This window comes from Astyanax mexicanus, chromosome 1 (assembly GCF_023375975.1).
Source record: "Astyanax mexicanus isolate ESR-SI-001 chromosome 1, AstMex3_surface, whole genome shotgun sequence".
NCBI lineage: Eukaryota > Metazoa > Chordata > Actinopteri > Characiformes > Acestrorhamphidae > Astyanax > Astyanax mexicanus.
This window is the reverse complement of record NC_064408.1, coordinates 119515800-119534036: the sequence shown is the minus strand read 5'-3', so window position 1 is coordinate 119534036 and position 18237 is coordinate 119515800. Positions and strand designations below refer to the sequence as shown.

At 37.6% G+C, this 18237-nt stretch overlaps 1 protein-coding gene and 1 long non-coding RNA gene across 2 annotated transcripts in view; both read left to right on the top strand.

The window, feature by feature from the left end:
• Positions 1 to 18237, top strand: part of LOC125784409 (uncharacterized) — a 144875-nt gene that overhangs the window by 36379 nt on the left and 90259 nt on the right. The gene's annotated exons all lie outside the window — the stretch shown is intronic.
• The window catches only part of slc9a1a (solute carrier family 9 member A1a), an 87495-nt gene continuing 79748 nt past the window's right edge, over positions 10491 to 18237 (top strand). The window contains exon 1 of the mRNA XM_022679862.2: positions 10491 to 12367. Coding sequence (XP_022535583.2) covers positions 12058 to 12367 — 310 coding nt within the window. The 5' untranslated portion in view covers positions 10491 to 12057. The remainder of the gene's footprint in view (positions 12368 to 18237) is intronic.

Sequence of the window (18237 nt, the reverse complement as noted above, 5' to 3'; positions counted from 1 at the left end):
GCTGTGTAATCAGACAGATGACAGGCATGTTTGTGCTCTGTCTGTTCTTTTCTGTGGTCAGACATTATTAATGTAACTGCCCGTTAACCGCTGAGCTCATAGCTTAGCACGCCGACACAACACTACATAAACTACACACACGTCTGCTCTGCCCCGTCCTCACCCTCCTCACCGTGCCGTCCACCAGCAGAAACTATGTGTTTGGCCTCGGCTTTGTGTCCCCGGACTTTGGGCTCATTAAGTTGTTTTTCTGTGTGATTGAAGAGCAGGACGAGAAAACATGACATTTACTCGATGGACACTGAGGCTAAAATAGGAGCTTCAAACAGGCCACTCGCCCACACTGTGGCTCAAAACATCTTTCACACAAATGTTTTGTTCTCGTTTTATTACACCCTTGTGTTAGCGTGAGCTAGAAACGGGGTCAGTGTATATTTGGGTAGGATGTGGTAGTGCTAATAAACTAGCCGCAGTGCTTTCTATGATATTTTATAACATTTTAAACACAGAAAGTAAAATAGAGTACAGAGATTTAGCATAACAAGAGGACAATACAAATGTACTGCATTTTATATGAAGAATATAATGGACATCCACAGCATTAACATGCACTATTTAGACAAACAACTGCTTATTAATTAATAGTTGTTTTTTTCTGAAATAAAGGGTGTTCCCTTTAGTAGGAAAAGTGCATTTTCCTTTTAATATACTTAATACACAAAAATACACATTAAATATAATTTCTCTGTATTTCCATAAAATGTATTTTTTTAAGTAATATGCTTTAAATGAAACGTTTAAATGAAACGTCCGCCTAAAATTACATACCCAAATTTCAAGGCTTTTCACTCTAATATTAAATAATTTAGAGGTAATTTTATGAATTAATATTACTAAGAAGCCTTTACAAAATGAATTGAAAACACCTAAAATTATTCAATTGAACATGTAATGGTCAACATATGGTAAAATGTGGTGTTGATAGAATATATATATATAGCATTAAATACTGCCTAAAGTGCATTTTAGTCTATTTTTTCCCCATTGCCATTAAGGTGTACACAATATGTGCATCAATACGCAAAGAAGTACATTTACAATATACTTCAAGTGTATTAAAAATTATGAAAAAAGCACTCAAACACAACCTTTTAACTTAATTACAATTTACATATACTTAAGTTGCCATAAATTGTTCCAAAGTAGTACATTTAGTATGTATGTAGGTATGTATTAATTTTAATGCTAAAAGTATGTACTTTGCGCTTCTCAGCAGAGGATAGCTACCTGCGCATTCACACTGTGAAGATACACAGCAATGTTATTTTATTCTTTATTCTGTTTATTGTTGAGATTTGCATGCTGCAGCATATTTATTTGGGTGTGTAATGTGGGGTGTTCACGTGCTGAGCGTAGGATTGGGCAGCTGACTGCTGTCAGAGTTTTAATCAGTCAGTGATGCACCTGTATTTCCCACCTTTATGATAGAAACAGTCCAGAAATTTACCTGAACACACCTCACTTCCAGACCACCACACCCAATCAGAGTAGATTTATAAATAAACTCTGATGCTATTTTAGCGATGTGTGCTCAAGGCGTAAAAATAGACTGTTGACGGGGTGTAAGATAGCAATAAGCATCACAATGCGCCTTGCGCAGAATGTACAATAGGGCCTATAGTATTTTATCTGTATCTACTCCATCTTTAAAAAATGACTACAAAATACTAAAGCACAGGAATTTTCTTATAGGGAAGTCTCATCACTCTGGTCAATATATTCGCCTCTGAACAGCGAAAGAGCTAGCACTGCGGTTAGCTGCTAATGTAAATGCTGCTGCACCTAGCCTTAGTGCTGGGGAAACTTTGCTGGAAACTCATATAATGGTGTACTTCAGTAGTGTGGCTTTACTGCTCTTTAATACCTGACTGGTAGAATTCATACATAAGGAGCACTGATGATTTTTGGGAAAATTAAAGGATTTTAAGTGCACCTTATAGTGCGAAAAATACAGTAAATAAAAGAAGACACACAATCATTTTCCAATGTGTTACCTGGACTAAAAAGGCTGCTCATGTAAATGGCAGGTTTCAGTATCCAAACTCACTGTATGACATACTGTTATCAACAGAAAAGGACACAACATTATGGCTTCAGGGTGGCTAATGCTACTGTTTAGTGATGCAGCAGCACATCTTTGTCCATTTTTTAGAGATAACAGCTCGTCACCATGACAGAAACCATATAAACAAGTCTATTAGAGATTACTGAACAACATGATACTTTGTGAGGACTGAGGAGGGTGCCTGATGAGTTAACACAATGCTAACTGACTTCCACAACCTTCCAGTACATGTTATTTAGCTAAACTAGCCTCACAGCTTAATGCAAACTAAAGATACGCACTTCAAAACATCTCATTTCATTCTGGTCACTTCATGGACACACCCTCTGAGGTCGAGGTGCCCTATTGTCAGTCCTGACACTGTCGGTCTGCCCATTCAGGACAACTGTTCTTCTAAAGACTCCATTTCCCAGCATTCTCAGCCCATGGACTACAACGATTCGGCTGAACACATGACTCTTCAGACTTCAGACTCTTCCTCCTTCTGATTGCTCACTTCCCACACCTGTTTGTGTTTGTATAAATAGCCCTTTGTTCCTTTGGTTCTCTACCGTGTATTATCTAGTTTACTAGCTCTGTTACAACTCGTTTTCCTTGCTTTCTGTGCTTTCTTGTCTTATTGCTATTGACTCTTTTCTGCTCTTAGTTTACCCTCTTGTCTAGCCCTATAGTTCAGCGTTTCTCAACCTTTTTTCTATCACGACACCCTTTAAATATATGCGAGATGTCAAGGCACCCCAGTTTACGGGGGGGGGGGGGGGGGTGAGAACGAGGGGTGTTGCTGGCGGAATATGAAATAAAATAGCGCGTGCATCGCGTGGGGGACAAAAACTTTACAGTGTGTCCCAATTTAGGGGCTGCATCCTTCAGAGGCTGTATTCGAAGACAGATTGCGTCACAGCTGCGCAGTAATACACCGCCTCTGTGGGTCGCATGCTTCAGAGTATGCTGCCTGTGAATTGGGACACACCCCGACACGAGCTGAAAGGAAATATGCACGTGAGGCGCAATATTTTGACGGCACCCCCGATGAAGCCAGACGGCACCCCAGGGTGCCGCGGCACCCTGGTTGAGAAACACTGCTATAGTTCTGCTGTTGATCTTTAGTTACCGACCTTGCTTACCTCTCTGAGTACTCTCTTCCCCTTACTCCTGATTGTTTTACAGTGTAGGTCCATTAGTTGTACTGTGCACACCAATCCCTGTGGGATCTGTGTTAACAATATACCTGTGCTTTCTAATCAACACTTGTCTCACTTTGTCCTGGCCCAGGTGACACCTATTTATAATATTTTTATAGTGTATCATAATCTGCACTAATAGTTTATTTATTGTCCACGTTTTACCATTTATATATAATTTTCACTGCCAAATTATTATATAACTGTGTACTTGCACATCCTGTAGTACAGCTGACATAATTTGTCTTTGCAAATCAATCTATCTATCTATCTATCTATCTATCTATCTATCTATCTATCTATCTATCTATCTATCTATCTATCTATCTATCTATCTATCTATCTATCTATCTATCTATCTCTGTTGGTTTCAACAAACAATTGCTTGACAAATAGAAGCAGCCTTTTCTTTAATTCACTGCACCAACAACTGCATTAAAATTCACTATATGGACACATGTATACCCTCATTGTTTATTCTGAAGTCAAAAGTATTAAGAAAGTATTAGGCATGATGCCATCAGGCTCATGTTTGCTCAATATTTGCATTCCACTCACAAATCTCTGGGTTCACTTGTTCTCATTTCCCTGATGTATTTACGTGCAATTAAAAAGCCATATGAATAAATCTGGAATGTTTGTAACTGCAGCCTGGCTAAATTCGTCCTACGCTCTCCAACCACACCAGCGTGCGTCCTTTTATTTTCTCTGAGTGTTTGATGTAATTTGTCGATCGCGCCGAGGCTTTTTATAGCCTGAGGGAGCCGCCACAACAGAAAAGCCCACAGTACAACCAGCTAAAATTACAGAGAGGCAGAAGAGGTAGAAAAGTAAAGCGCTGGTACCGAGGTTAATGGGTTTATGCCGAGGTCAGCTGTAATTACGATTCATCAAATGCTCTGCCAGGCCTTCTTCCCCCTCTGCACCAAACTGACTTTCTAAGTGCTTCAGGTTGTGCCAGGCGCTGGAAAACCTATAATGTCCACACTGAGAGCCCCTACAGTAATGCTACGTTCGGAAAAGAGCTTCATACTTCACGCAAATATTCATTCAAGTTCAAGCGTTCAAGCATTCCTGCCTGGTGGCCGCTCCTATTTTAGATCACATAGAATTAGATTTGAACTAAAGTCCACCTTGTAGTTTTTTCTCTAGGTCTTAGAAACTTCAGGAAAAAGGGAAAGTAATGTTATTTTTACAACAATACAATCAATACAGCTCTGGAAAAAAAATAAGAGAGCACTTCAGTTTCTGAATCAGTTTCTCTGATTTTGCTGTTTATAGGTTTATGTTTGAGTAAAATTAACATTGTTGTTTTATTCTATAAACTACAGACAACATTTCTCCCAAATTCCAAATAAAAATATTGTCATTTAGAGCATTTATTTGCAGAAAATGAGAAATGGCTGAAAAAACAAAAATGCAGATTCAGAGCTTTCAGACCTCAAATAATGCAAAGAAAACAAGTTCAAATTCATAAAGTTTTAAGAGTTCAGAAATCAATATTTGGTGGAATAACCCTATTTTTTAATCACCGTTTTCATGCATCTTGGCATCATGTTCTCCTCCACCAGTCTTACACACTGCTTTTGGATAACTTTATGCTGCTTTACTCCTGGTGCAAAAATTCAAGCAGTTCAGTTTGGTTTGATGGTTTGTGATCATCCATCTTCCTCTTGATTATATTCCAGAGGTTTTCAATTTGCTAAAATTAAAGAAACTCATCATTTTTAAGTGGTCTCTTTTTTTCAGAGCTGCATATGGACAAAACTTTCCTTTCTCATTTTTACTGAAAACATGTCAATGGGTGACATGGTTGTCATTGTCACATTTAAAAAAAAAATTCACACATTCTCGGGAAACACTATGGCTTCAAACAGACCAGCCATGCCTTTGTAATGTGAACAGCATGTGATTTTACATTGTCTTGCTTATACATTAAAATATTTAGGGCTCTATTTTAGCAATCTATAGCACACCGGTCAATTGCAAAGCGTGTAGCTGGATTTAGGGCATGTCGATGTGTCTTTGCAAAAGGCATTTACTAATTCTCTTTTTTTTATCATGGGTGTGTTTTGGGCGTAATGTAAAATAAACCAGTATAAGTCAGTGTGCCAGTTATCATTCCCTTTACAATGCAGGTGAGCTCTGACTTTGGCGCGTTCGTATCTTAACAGCGCAGCACAGTATACAGACCTGTGAGTTCACGCTGTGAAGATACACCAGCAGCTCATTTAAGGGAACAGTAATGTTATTTTATTCTTTATTCTGTTTATTGTTGAGTAAAACGTTTAATGAGCGCTGGGAGCAAGTATAGAAATGGACTCTGATGATTGACTGTTGTCAGGGTTTTAATCAGTCAGTGGAGCTCCTGTGTTTTTCACCACCAAAATATATAGAAACACATTAGAAATTTACCTGAACACACCTCACTTCCAGACCAGCACGCCCATTCCTACAGTAGACTGTTGATGGGTTGTAAGATAGCGCTGCGCAGGGTGTACGATAGGGGCCGTTGTCTTAAAGGCAGCATACGTTGCTCTTAAATCTCAGGTGAGAACTTTCTTGTATTAAAGCTGCTTCCCAGAAGTTTATCATGACACCACCATACCATGACAAACCCTGGCTTTTGGTCTTATTGCTAATAACACTCTGCAAGATACTGGAAAACTGATCTATCTGACCGCTATACACTGTGTTCAGCTTGTTTCCACTTCATTCCAGATATTTCTCAGCCCTGAGAAGTCAATGCCACTTCTGGACATGGTCAACATAAGGCTCCTGTTCTGCACAGTAATGTTTTTAGCGGAATTGTCAATTTATGGATGGAAATACTTCAGTTTATGAGGACAATGGTTCCGTCAATATTCATCATTATGAGAGCAGAGCTGTGAACAGTTCTCCTCTTTAAAATCACACCATGAACCCAACACAGTCAGGACACTGTTAGGACATTTCTTAATCTATTGTAGGGAGGCCCAGTGATTCCTGTGAATTATGATTAACATGAGGTGGTAAACATATGACCTTGGAGGAACGCCTCATAATACACAATGAACTTACAACATCACGACTTTTCCTGCATTATGAGAAATAGTTTGACTCTGTCAGGCGTATGGTCACACTACAACAGAATAGAATACAACAGAACAACAGAATAGTGACTGTGGTGAACAAAGAGTCACTTCTAACCAGGCATGACAATTCAATTCTAAATCTGCATCAAGGATTTAGCCTTTCAACAAACAAACGAATTATCATCCTCCAGGCTGAACAAGCAGTTGTACTTTTTTAAACAAGACTGATCTATGTTCTTGGCAGAAGAGCGTGTCATCACGCATGACCAAACACTCTGCAGTCAGGGGTGTCAGAACTGGCCGACGCCCTCGCGTGACCTCACCAGTAAACGTGGTTCATGCTGACTTGCCTGTCTTCCACTGTAGAAGGGGTGATTCTCTCTGGGAGTAGGTAGTATGATGCTATCAGCTATCAGCATCAGCAGACGGCTTATATGAAACAGCAGGCCTGAGTTATAGTGTGTTATAGTGCTTTCAGGGCTGTCAGCTTCCTAAAATAGCTCTGAATCACATCAGATAGCAGATAGAAGATGTGAACGCACAGGCATGGCAGGGCTCCAAGCTGCATTGCAGTTTTCGATCTGTCCAATTCTGTGGCCTTGAGCTGAAAATGAAGGACAACAAAATGCAGCAGGTCTCGGACTGACAGTCTCTGCAATAGGAGTGGGATGTTAAGTTTATATACACTCATCACTGACAGGAATGTCAGTTTTCTAAAGAACAGCACATTTGTACATACACCACACCTCATTTAATATTTTAAACCCATTATTCTCCCAAATTTAGCTAAGCCAACTATTCAACCCACTCCCAAGCACTCCCTCTATCACTTGCACATGCTACTGACAAAGAAGAAAGCCAGAACATGCTTCCTCTGATACACATAAAATCAGAAGGTGCCTCTTTTTTTTTTTTTGTTTTCCCACAAAATCTTACAGCACTTCATGCTTCCCTCTGCTGACGACTTTTATGGAGATGCAGATTTTATTTTCCAGCAGGACTTTGCACACTGCCCACACTGCACTGCACTTTGGACTTGATGGACACTGATCATCAGTAAATTTTACATTTCATTTGTAAATCAAGGGAGCAGAGTCTGGAGGAAGAGTGGGGAGAGACACACAGTTCAAACTGCTCGAGGTCTAGTGTGAAGTTTCCACCAATCAGTGATGGATTGAAGAGACATGCCATCTGCTGGTGTTGATCCACTTTGTTATATCAAATCTACGTGGAGATGCGGATTTCTTTTTCCAGCAGGACTAGACAGCCCACACTGCCAAAAGTACCAATTGGTCTTATATAATTGACACCGATTTTTACATTTTCATTGTCTGTAAGCCATAATCATCAACAATAAAATAAAAAAAGAAACACTTAAAATAGATTACTATCTGTGTAATACATTTATATAATATGTGAGTTTCACATTTTGAACTGAATCACTGAAATAAAGTAACTTTTTAATGATGTTTATATATTTATTTCAGATGCACTAGTATTTACAGCTGGAACAATCTTTCATTGTTGGTCCATGCAACATAAGAGCTGTCAATCAAACCCTTTTTATATTGGTATCAGCTGCAGTCCCTCATGATCACTAGCATAAAGTAAGCAGACCTTGTTTTTGGAGTTTCACTTAGTTAATGATATAAATGGAGAATTTCCTACGATAATGACTTTATAGGAAACCACTCCCTATAGCAAAGCTGCACTTTGCTGGTGTACAGTCAGAAAACGTAGTTCATCTGCTGATGAATATTTTGCATTACTGAACGTTTGACTAGCCCTTTACTCAGGCTTGGGGTGGTTCAAGCTGAAAGTCTAATCATAGGTCATATTGAGGTGGTATAAAGTGGTGTAGAGTGTAAATGATGAGACTACACTGCTAAATGTATGTAAAGGTTTTTATTACATAAAAAAACTAAACAATTAACATATGAGCATTATATGGAATGAAACTCTGTGTGCCCTGCTGAAAATTCACTGGCAGTTTAAACTGGACAAGATGGTTGGGATGGTTAATCAGTTTAGCAATTTACTACCTATATGAAAAAAAGTATTCATACATTTTTTTAATAAGTAAATTTAAGTAAAGTTTAAGTTTATTTCCCAAGTATATATTATGTAGTAAGTATACTAGGATTAATGTACTTGTAGTAGACTTGCAAGTCAATACTTCTTGGGACCAAATTGGCCCAATTGTAGTATATAAAAGTATACTTTTAAGCAAAAGCTTTGGGTGAGTACACAACTAGTTTACTAATATGGGCAAAAATAAAACTTATTAAACTAGAAATGTATTCTAAGTTTACAACTTGTACACTTGAAGTAAACCTTTAAGTGTACTTTAGTTATAAATTTAGTAAACTTATTATATTTACTAAATTATATTAAAAGCGAACTTATAGGTGTTCTGTTAGTTTACTACTTATAAACTTCTATTTCAATTTTTAGCTTATTAAAACACACTTTTAACTATACTCTCAGTAAACTATTAGTCTAGTGGTTTTATACTTGAAGCATACTTAAGTATTTTAATTTAACTTGACACTTTTGCATTGTGAAGTATACTATACTACTAGGTTTGGATGTAGGTCTTTTTAACTGTTCTTTAAAAAGATTCACACATATCTACACATATAAACATAATCAAAAATACTCAGGATATGTATGTGGTAATGGATTACAATATGAATGAAGCCTGTTAGATAACTCTCATACCTTGAAAGAATATTTTCAATAAAATCTGCCAAATGCGTATCTGTTCTGTGTTGGTTAATTACATTTAAAATGATCAGGTTCAGTGCCTCTCATGTACTATTTACTCTAAGCTATTCCACCTCAATTTACAAGTTAAGCATACTTTACATATAGGGTGAAAATACTTATTTGTACTTTTCTTAAGTATATCTTGATCAAAAGATTAAGTACAACCATGTACTTAGACTTTTATGTATACTTGTCAGTATTAGCCAAGTATACTTAAGTATAATTATGTTTAGTATGTCACTGATAAGTACAGAAAAAGTAAACTTAAAACATACTTGCTTAATTTTAGTTTTTAAAAAAGCATACTAATAGTACACTTGAGTAACCTTCCTTTTCGTAAAAGTAGTAAATGATATATTTGTGATTAAGTTTGGTTGACCAGGCCAGTCAACTAGCTAGTAAAAGCTGGAAAGCTAGTCAACCAGCAAGAACATGGTCTAGTATGCTGCCTGGCCAAAAAAAAAGTCTCCACCTGGATTTAAGTAAGTAAATGATGTGGGGTTGTTAATGCTGCAGTTGGTCTCCAGGTTAAGGTTCAGCAACAGTATGTGCTGAAAGAATGAGGTCAGCTGACTCTACCTGAATATACTGAATATGGACCAGGTTATTCCATTAATGGATTTTTACTTCCCTTTTGATTACGGGCATTTTCCAAGATGATAATGCCAGGATTCATGGAGCTGGAATTGTGAAAGGGTTCAGGGTTCAGGGAGCATGAGATCATCATTTTCACACATGGATTGAGAGAGTTCACCACAGAGTCCAGATCTTAACCTAATTGAGAATCTTTGGAATGTGCTGGATGGAGATTTGGAGACTGCTTTGTACAGTGGTCAGACTCTACCATCATCAATTCTGCTGCAAGATCTTGGTGAAAAATTAATTAATGCATCACTGAATTGGAATAAATCTTGTGACATTGCAGAAGCTTTTCGGATGCATGCCACAATCAAAGATAAAGGCGGTTCAATTAAATATTAGTGTGTGTGTGACCTATTTTTTTGTTTTTGTTGTTGGCGTATATTGGCCCTTTAATACTATGACATAAGAATACATTATGCTTTATCATCTGCAACCTGACTACGTGAGAATCTCCCAGTGATGCTGGACATTGGTACATTCCATAACCCAATATAACGATATTTATAGTGGAATAACAATGATGCAATTCAAGGTGAATGGGCAGTAGATGGCAGTTTTATACGGGGGATGGCACCCCCTTGCACCCACCCTCAGTCCACAGGGAGGGGACTGGAGTTTTGGGCCTAAAGAGATGATGTCCTTTGAATTGCTCCATTCATGGACAGCAAGGTCATTGATTTGAGACACTCCTTACCACGGGATGGCGCTCTGGGGTCGAAATACACTGCATGATACAGCTGTAGGGAGGGGGGCTCCCTCATAGCTTCTGTCCCATACAGTTCCTTCCTCACGCATCCAAATCTTTCCAAAAGGGTGTGTTTTAAAGCTTGTAACTATTTATTCAGCATCACTCTTACTGCAGCATGGACATATAACGATCCCTGCTGTCTCTGAAGAGCTCCGTGAAGAGCGTTCTAGTCTTGGAAGGACGTGGCCACGCTTAAAACAGAGAACTCGCGCATTTCTTTTCATTTTAAAGATTAATATTAGTATTATTATCGTTTTATTCCCAACTTAAAGTTAAGCGCGCGGGAAGGCGCGAGCTGCTGTTTGTTGCGAGTCGCGCTAAATTCAAAATTCAAAATCCCAGGAACGTTCTGTCAGATTCTCTGCTGCTGGAAAAAAAGCCGTTGGCGTTTTGAAAGTTTAAAATAAAAAAATAAAAAAATATGTATTAATTTCTTCCGTTATTTCCGTTAATTTACTCGGGCAAACGGTTAAAAATTCAAATCTGACCCTGAATTTGAAGGTTATCAACCGCTGAGTGTTCACCGGGGATATTCACCATCCTCTGCAGGCTTCAGAGTGCGCCTCCTCGGCTTGGGGCACGGACACGCTCGCTCTTCTCCTCGGAGGGCTGGAGCTAAACTTCTTAACCTAACTTACCTACCTCAGCTTCTCCTTTTTTTTCACAGCTTTATTTTTTAACTTAAAATAAATTTACCTCAGCTTTATAAAAAAAATAAAACAACACACGGACCCCGTATTCAGTTGGACTTGAATGGACGTATTATTTGGTAACGTTAGTTAGTTAGCTAGCCTGCATTTATAACGTTTGTAAGTTTTATAGGTATTTATAGCTAGAAAACTAAGTTTCTAGCCAGGTTAGCTTATCTAACTTAGCTGTTTCCACCATAACACACACTACATAGTAACTAACTTACACACCACATGTGTTGTTTTTTTTGTTTTCCAGTCAGCTCTAGAACTAGTTACTTATCTAGCCAAGCCAAGCTAAAGCTAGACTAGCTAAGTAGCTAACCTAAAGTGCTTAAACTTAGCTAACTAGCTTACATAGTACCTGGCAAGGGCGTGCCTTTTTCTTTAAATTAGCCTGGAAGCTAACTAGACTAAGCTAAGCTAAGCTAAGCTGCCTAATTTGCACCGCGTGACGAGACAGGCAGGCAGGCTGGGTGGCTTGGCTGGCTAGGAAGTAGGTAGGGGCAGCAGCGGTAGCAGCAGCAGCTAGCAGCTCTAGTAGCTGCTTGGCTTTGTTCCTTTGGGTTCCTTAAGGTTCCTGAAGGTTCTGCTGGGCTCTATTGTGTTCAGTCCATCTGTCCGACCTCCCAGCCGGCTGAAGGTGGATCAGAACCGGCTGCTAACCAAAAACAGAGGACCCAAAGAGAAAAAGAAGAAGAGGATAATGATGAAGATGATGGTGGTGGTGGAAACTGGAGTTACGTTATTAAGGTTGTAAGTCACCTGTATCTTAAGATTAGTTAGTTATAGTTAACCCAAGTAGATTTTTTTTAAACCGAGCTCCAGCATGCCGAGTCCTCGCCGTGCTCTCCCCGCTCCCGGAGCCGTGGTGGACCCGCGGAGGTCGGGGTATCTGCTGGTGCTCTCCGTGGTGGTGCTGGGCTGCTGTCTGCTGCCCCTTGGAGCGGCCAGTACCCCGAACAAGACCCCCCAACCGGGAGCCCCGAAGGAGCAGAACGGGAGCCCGGGACACGGAGGGTCTCATGCCAGCAACTACACCAAGAAGCTTTTCCCGGTTCTGTCCTTCGACTACGGACACGTTAAACCCCCGTTCGTGATATTCCTGTGGATCCTGCTGGCTTCCCTAATGAAATTAGGTAAGTGGATGATGGGTGGTCCAGTTGCTGCTCTGGTGGGTACTGGGTGCTGGTGGTGGTCCCAGATAGCTGGGTAGTTATTTGGGGACCCCCTGTCCTGTAGATGTTGATAACTAGTTGACTAATGTGTTGCTTTTCTTGCTTTCCCAAACTTGAGGCAATCAACTATACATTTCCTAAATACTTGATCTATAAGTGTCAAATTGGTTCTTTTTGGTATTGGCATTATACCTGTCTGCCTGTCTGTCTGTCTGGAATACATTGTAATATTCCAGTTGTCAGTATAGCTAGCTATCTGTCTGTGGGTCTATCAACCTTAACTTTCTATCCTCTCAATATTTAAGTTGGAAGTTGCCCTTAATGGTTCACTTTGTCTTCATGTTGTTGTACTATTCTATCTATCTATCTATCTATCTATCTATCTATCTATCTATCTATCTATCTATCTATCTATCTATCTATCTATCTATCTATCTATCTATCTATCTATCTATCTATCTATCTATCTAGAATTAGTTTTGTCTTCGTACTGTAATATTCTAGTTGTCAAGTATTAACATTACATTACATTACATTTGACAGTGGTCTCAATTGTTTTTTAATAATTTACTTTTGTTTTGACAATCTAATACCAATTGAAAAATGTATTTTTGTCTACTCCAAAATTTAAGTTACAAGTTAGCTAGCTAGCCGGTTGGTTCTTTTATCTATCTGTCTGTCTGTCTATCTATCATGATTCTGTTTTGTTTTCACATTGTAATATTCCAATGATCAAGTATTTAATAATTGGAGTTTGGAAGTTGGAAGTTGTCATTCATAGTTCAATTTGTCTTCGTTACTCTGTGTCTATCTGTGTCTGTCCTTCATGATTCACTTTTGTTTTCATTTATCAGTTTTCATGTATTCATTTATATTCAGTTTATCAAGTGTCTGTGTCTCAATATTTTAGTTGGAAGTTGTCTATCTGTCTATCTTCCTATCATCGTTCGTGATTCTCTTTTGTCTTCACATTGTAATATTCCAGTTATCAAATACTTAGCCATCTGTGTCTCAATATTGTAGTTTAAATTTGGATTCCTTTTGTCTGCATGTTGTCTCAGAATTATATTTAATAATTCACAGTGCATTTTCGTTTTTTTTACAACGTATTACCAATTTTACAAAAAAGTCTGTTTGCCTACTCCAAAATTTAAATTACAAGTTAGCTAGCTACCTTCTTAGATCTTTTGGGCACCCCCTGCCTTGTATGTTTTGTTTTGTTGGCTAATTTGGTGTTTCTCTTGCTTTCTCAAGCTTGAGGAAACTAACTATTAATTTCAGGTTTTCTGGTCTGTTATTGTCATTCATAGTTAACTTTTGTCTTTATGTTGTAACAGTACAGTAGTCCAGTCTTAAGGTCAGTTTTGCCCCAGGTCTTGTAGCCAAACTGACCCGTTCCTAACTGACAGTGTAAGGGTTCAGACCTTCAACTCATTTGCATTAGAGATAGTGATCTAAATGGTGGTTCTCAGATTGTCAGTGGTGAGTTATGGCTGTAGTGTCACTGTGTAAAAAAAAAAGAAAAAAAAAAAAAAAAAAGAGGTTGAGAGATTGAGTGAGTTATTGACTGAATCATCCTGAATTCAGTGACAGATGTTCTCCTGACCCGTTGTCGTTTCTGCCCACTTTTGTGCTAATGACCTGTGTTCATCAGAGTTGAATCATGACTATCTCTCCTGACCCTTGCTTTCCTTTGCTTGGCTGGTAGGCTGTTTTCTTAGACTGTGCCCAATCACACTTGACTAAATGGCCATTTTAGTGGTGATTCACCAGTAGGGGTGTGACATTGTACTCAATATTATTGTCAACAGTTTTAAAATGGCCAAAAAACTCCATATGGTCATATCGCAATCTTTAAAAAAAAAAAAAAAAAAATTGTCTTGCTAATTACTGTATTTACTTTTAATTGCTTGTTTGCAGTTTATAAGCAGCACTGAATATTCTGCACTTCAGTTTTGTAGTATGCTCTAAATTTAAACTAAACAAAGCACATTATTTGTTTTGTTGCAGTACATTGATCAATCTTTTATCATATCGTCAAGAATAGCTATCACAGAAATGCATTGAAATGTTGTGGTGATATTTTAGGGTTAATCACCTAACCATTCATTATTTTAAGCCTTGAATAGATTTAGTTTATGCTTAATGTTGTGGTTAGAAAGCCTATGTAGCGAAACTGGTACTGTCATAAAGGGAGTAGGTGGCAGGATGCAACCATCCGCCTCATGACCTTGTTCTATGATTGCATATGTACAATGGGTCGCATGTTGGTTTCTAATTTCTGTGGACAACCAGTTTCACTAGTAACTGTTTCATCATCTATATGATGAAATGTTGCATGTAGATGTGTTAAATGTGGTGGGTTTCAATTGGGAGTAGGGGTGGGCGATATGGCTCTAAAATAATATCACGATATTTCAGGGTATTTTTGCGATAACGATATACTTGGCGATATAGGAAAACAGAAAAATAATTAATTCATTTCAGGAATATAGTATAAGGGTATAACAGAATAATCATAATGTGGCAAAATAAATAATATAGTATAAAATAATATAATGCAGCAAATAATATTGCAGAATATTTAGTGCATGAATATAAACTGCAAACTAAAACAATTATACAATAAATACACCTAAAGCTTCACAGTAAATAATAGACTACTTTTAAGACAGAACAGCCCTATTATCACGATATGGATTTTTAATATCATGATATTTCTGTGTCACGATATATTATATATGATATAATATTGCCCACCCCTAATTGGGAGTCCCACAGAACTACAGGAATATACATTTGTATTCTTTTTGCAGTAAAATAACACTTTGGGTCAGTTTATTGGACATACATTGAGCTTGGTTGTACACTGTAGATTTTTTAAAATGAAAAATATAAATTCAGTCAATGTCTGGGAAATTGCCCATATCTGCCCCAAGTCTGTTTGTGGGCACACCCTTTAATAAATGTAATGAATATATTTAGCTACATTAAGTTGTACCAATTGCAGGCACATGAGCAAATGCAAACACACAGCTTGTCTAGTCCCTGTAGAGAAGTATGACCAATTGAAAATGAATCACTATAGCATATGAGCATAAATCTGTTGGCTCCCACCATGTGTAGTGCCATGTGTTGGCTTAGTTGAGCTGTAGAGCAGCAAAACTGAGACGTTCTTTGGAATGATGGAGCTCCATCATTAAGTTGAGATGTTTAGGCTGTGATGGGGAGCATCTGAACATCCTGACCTCACTAATGCACCTATAATTTTGGAAGAAACCAAAGAAGCTAGCATTCCAAGACTTATACTGTACAGTGCATAAAATAAATGCATTTAAAAATGTTGATCAAAATGTACCTTTTATATACTACCTAATTTTAAATAATTATACTGGAGGAATAGCAGTGCTTGTTTATATGTATATGTTTATATACTAGTGCATCTCAAAAAAATAGAATATCATTGAAAGTAACTTTATTGCATAATTCAGTTCAAAATGTGAAAGTCGTTTATTATATAGATGTATTAAACACAGTGATCTATTTTAAGAGTTTATTTATTTAATTGTTGATGATTATGGCTTACATCCAATTAAAACTCAAAATCAGTGTCTCAGAAAACACAGCAGATCAACACCAGCAGATGACATGTCTCTCCAAACCATCACTGATCATCAGTAAATTTTACATTTCATTTGTAAATCAAGGGAGCAGAGTCTGGAGGAAGAGTGGAGAGACACACAGTCCAAACTGCTCGATGTCTTGTGTGAAGTTTCCACCAATCAGTGATGGTTTGGAGAGACATGTCATCTGCTGGTGTTGATCCACTGTCAGTGCAGTTTTGTTTTCCCACAAAATTTTACAGCACTTCATGCTTCCCTCTGCTGACAACTTTTGGCACACTGCCCACACTGTCAAGAGTACCAATTGATCTTATGTAATATTCTAATTTTCTGAGACACTGATTTTTTTTGTTTTCATTAACTATAAGCCATAATCATCAACAATGAAACATGAATACATCTGTACAATATATAAATTTCACATTTTAAACTGAATTACTGAAATAAAGTAACTTTTCAATGATATTCAAATTTTTGGAGATGCACTTTTATGTTCGTAATGTATTACATACCTAGTCCTGTCACAATAATACTTTTTTGTGGTTGATGTGGTTGTTTTTTAGTATTGTCATTTTAAGGCAATTTAAAATATAATATAATAGCATAACAAAGCAATTACATATCACCTGCATCAGTCTACACAGTGTATGGAATAGGGTTGCAGCGGTAACCGGTTTCACGGTATACCATGGTATTAAAATGCACGGTTATCATACCGTGTGTGTTTGCTTATTACCGGTAAAAGGCAAGCCAGCGGAGAAACTCACCCGCGCATGCGCAACTCTGCTCCGCTTCAGCTACTCAGCACACAGCGGTGAGAACAGCAGAAAGTGCATCAGACTAAACAAATCTCCGTCCGCCTAAAAAAAGGCTAAACTAAAATCAGCAGTGTGGGACTATTTCAGAGACCCGCCGAACGCACCCGAGGATGGTTATCCGATTTGTAATCAATGTGGCCGTACACAGTCACAGCTAAAGATGGACATACGTCAAACCTGTTCTTCCATCTCCGAGAACACCGCAGCGCAAAGTATGTGTTTAGTTTATAATTTTATTCTGAACCTAAATAAAACCTCTTTGTAGTCGTGCACAACCCATGCGGTAAGCGCCCGCAAAAGCGCTGAGTTATCCGAAATTTAGGTACTTGGGTACAGGCGTGAAGTGCGTGCTACGATGGATTCACGTGTCCGTGTAAAGGTCCTGGCCGGACTGGATGTGAAAGACGCCATTCATTTACATGCGTTAATTTTCACATTCTGACGTGCCTGTTTTTCATATGTTAAAACCAGACTCGGTGTGAAAGCCTTAAAATGGAAATCTCTATTGTGAGGATCATGTCAGAAATAAATCCCCTCTTTCTGCAGTATCTGGTTATATACCAACTTGGCAGTAAAACGGACGTTTACAACAGTTGTTGATCAGACACTGACCCAGGCTCAGTTTATCAGATATTAAATAATTTAAACTTAAATAATTGTACTGAATATTTTAAATACAGGATCTTTACTTTTTAGAGTACATGTAATGTGTGACACGTGTGTGTGTGTGTATGTGTGTGTGTATGTATATATATATGTATGTATATATATGTATGTATATATATATATATATATATATATATATATATATATATATATATATATATATATATATATTTATTTATTTATTTATTTATTTATTTATTTATTTATTTATTATCTATATAATTGTTCCAGGTTTCTACAATAAATAGTTAATTGAACAAAAAACCTTTGTTGTAATTTCTTTAAGGGTCAGTTTAATAATATATGTAACAAACTGTGATACCGTGATAACCGTGATACCGCGGTATTTTCTGAGACGGTTATCATACCGTGAAAATCTCATACCGTTGCAACCCTAGTATGGATTCACAGCTCTGCATGCATTTGTCAATTCATGAATGACTAAGCTATTGTTTACAGTTTTATATTTGCAGCTCTGGAAAAAATTAGGAGAACGCTTCAGTTTCTGAATCAGTTTCTCTGATTTTGCTATTTATAGGTTTATGTTTGAGTAAAATGAATTGTTTTATTCTATAAACTACAAACAATATAAAAAATAAAAATAAATAAACAAAATACTATCATTTAATTAGAGCATTTATTTGCAGAAAATGAGAAATGTCTGAAATAACAAAAAAGATGTAGACCTTAAATAATGCAAAGAAAACAAGTTCATATTCATAAA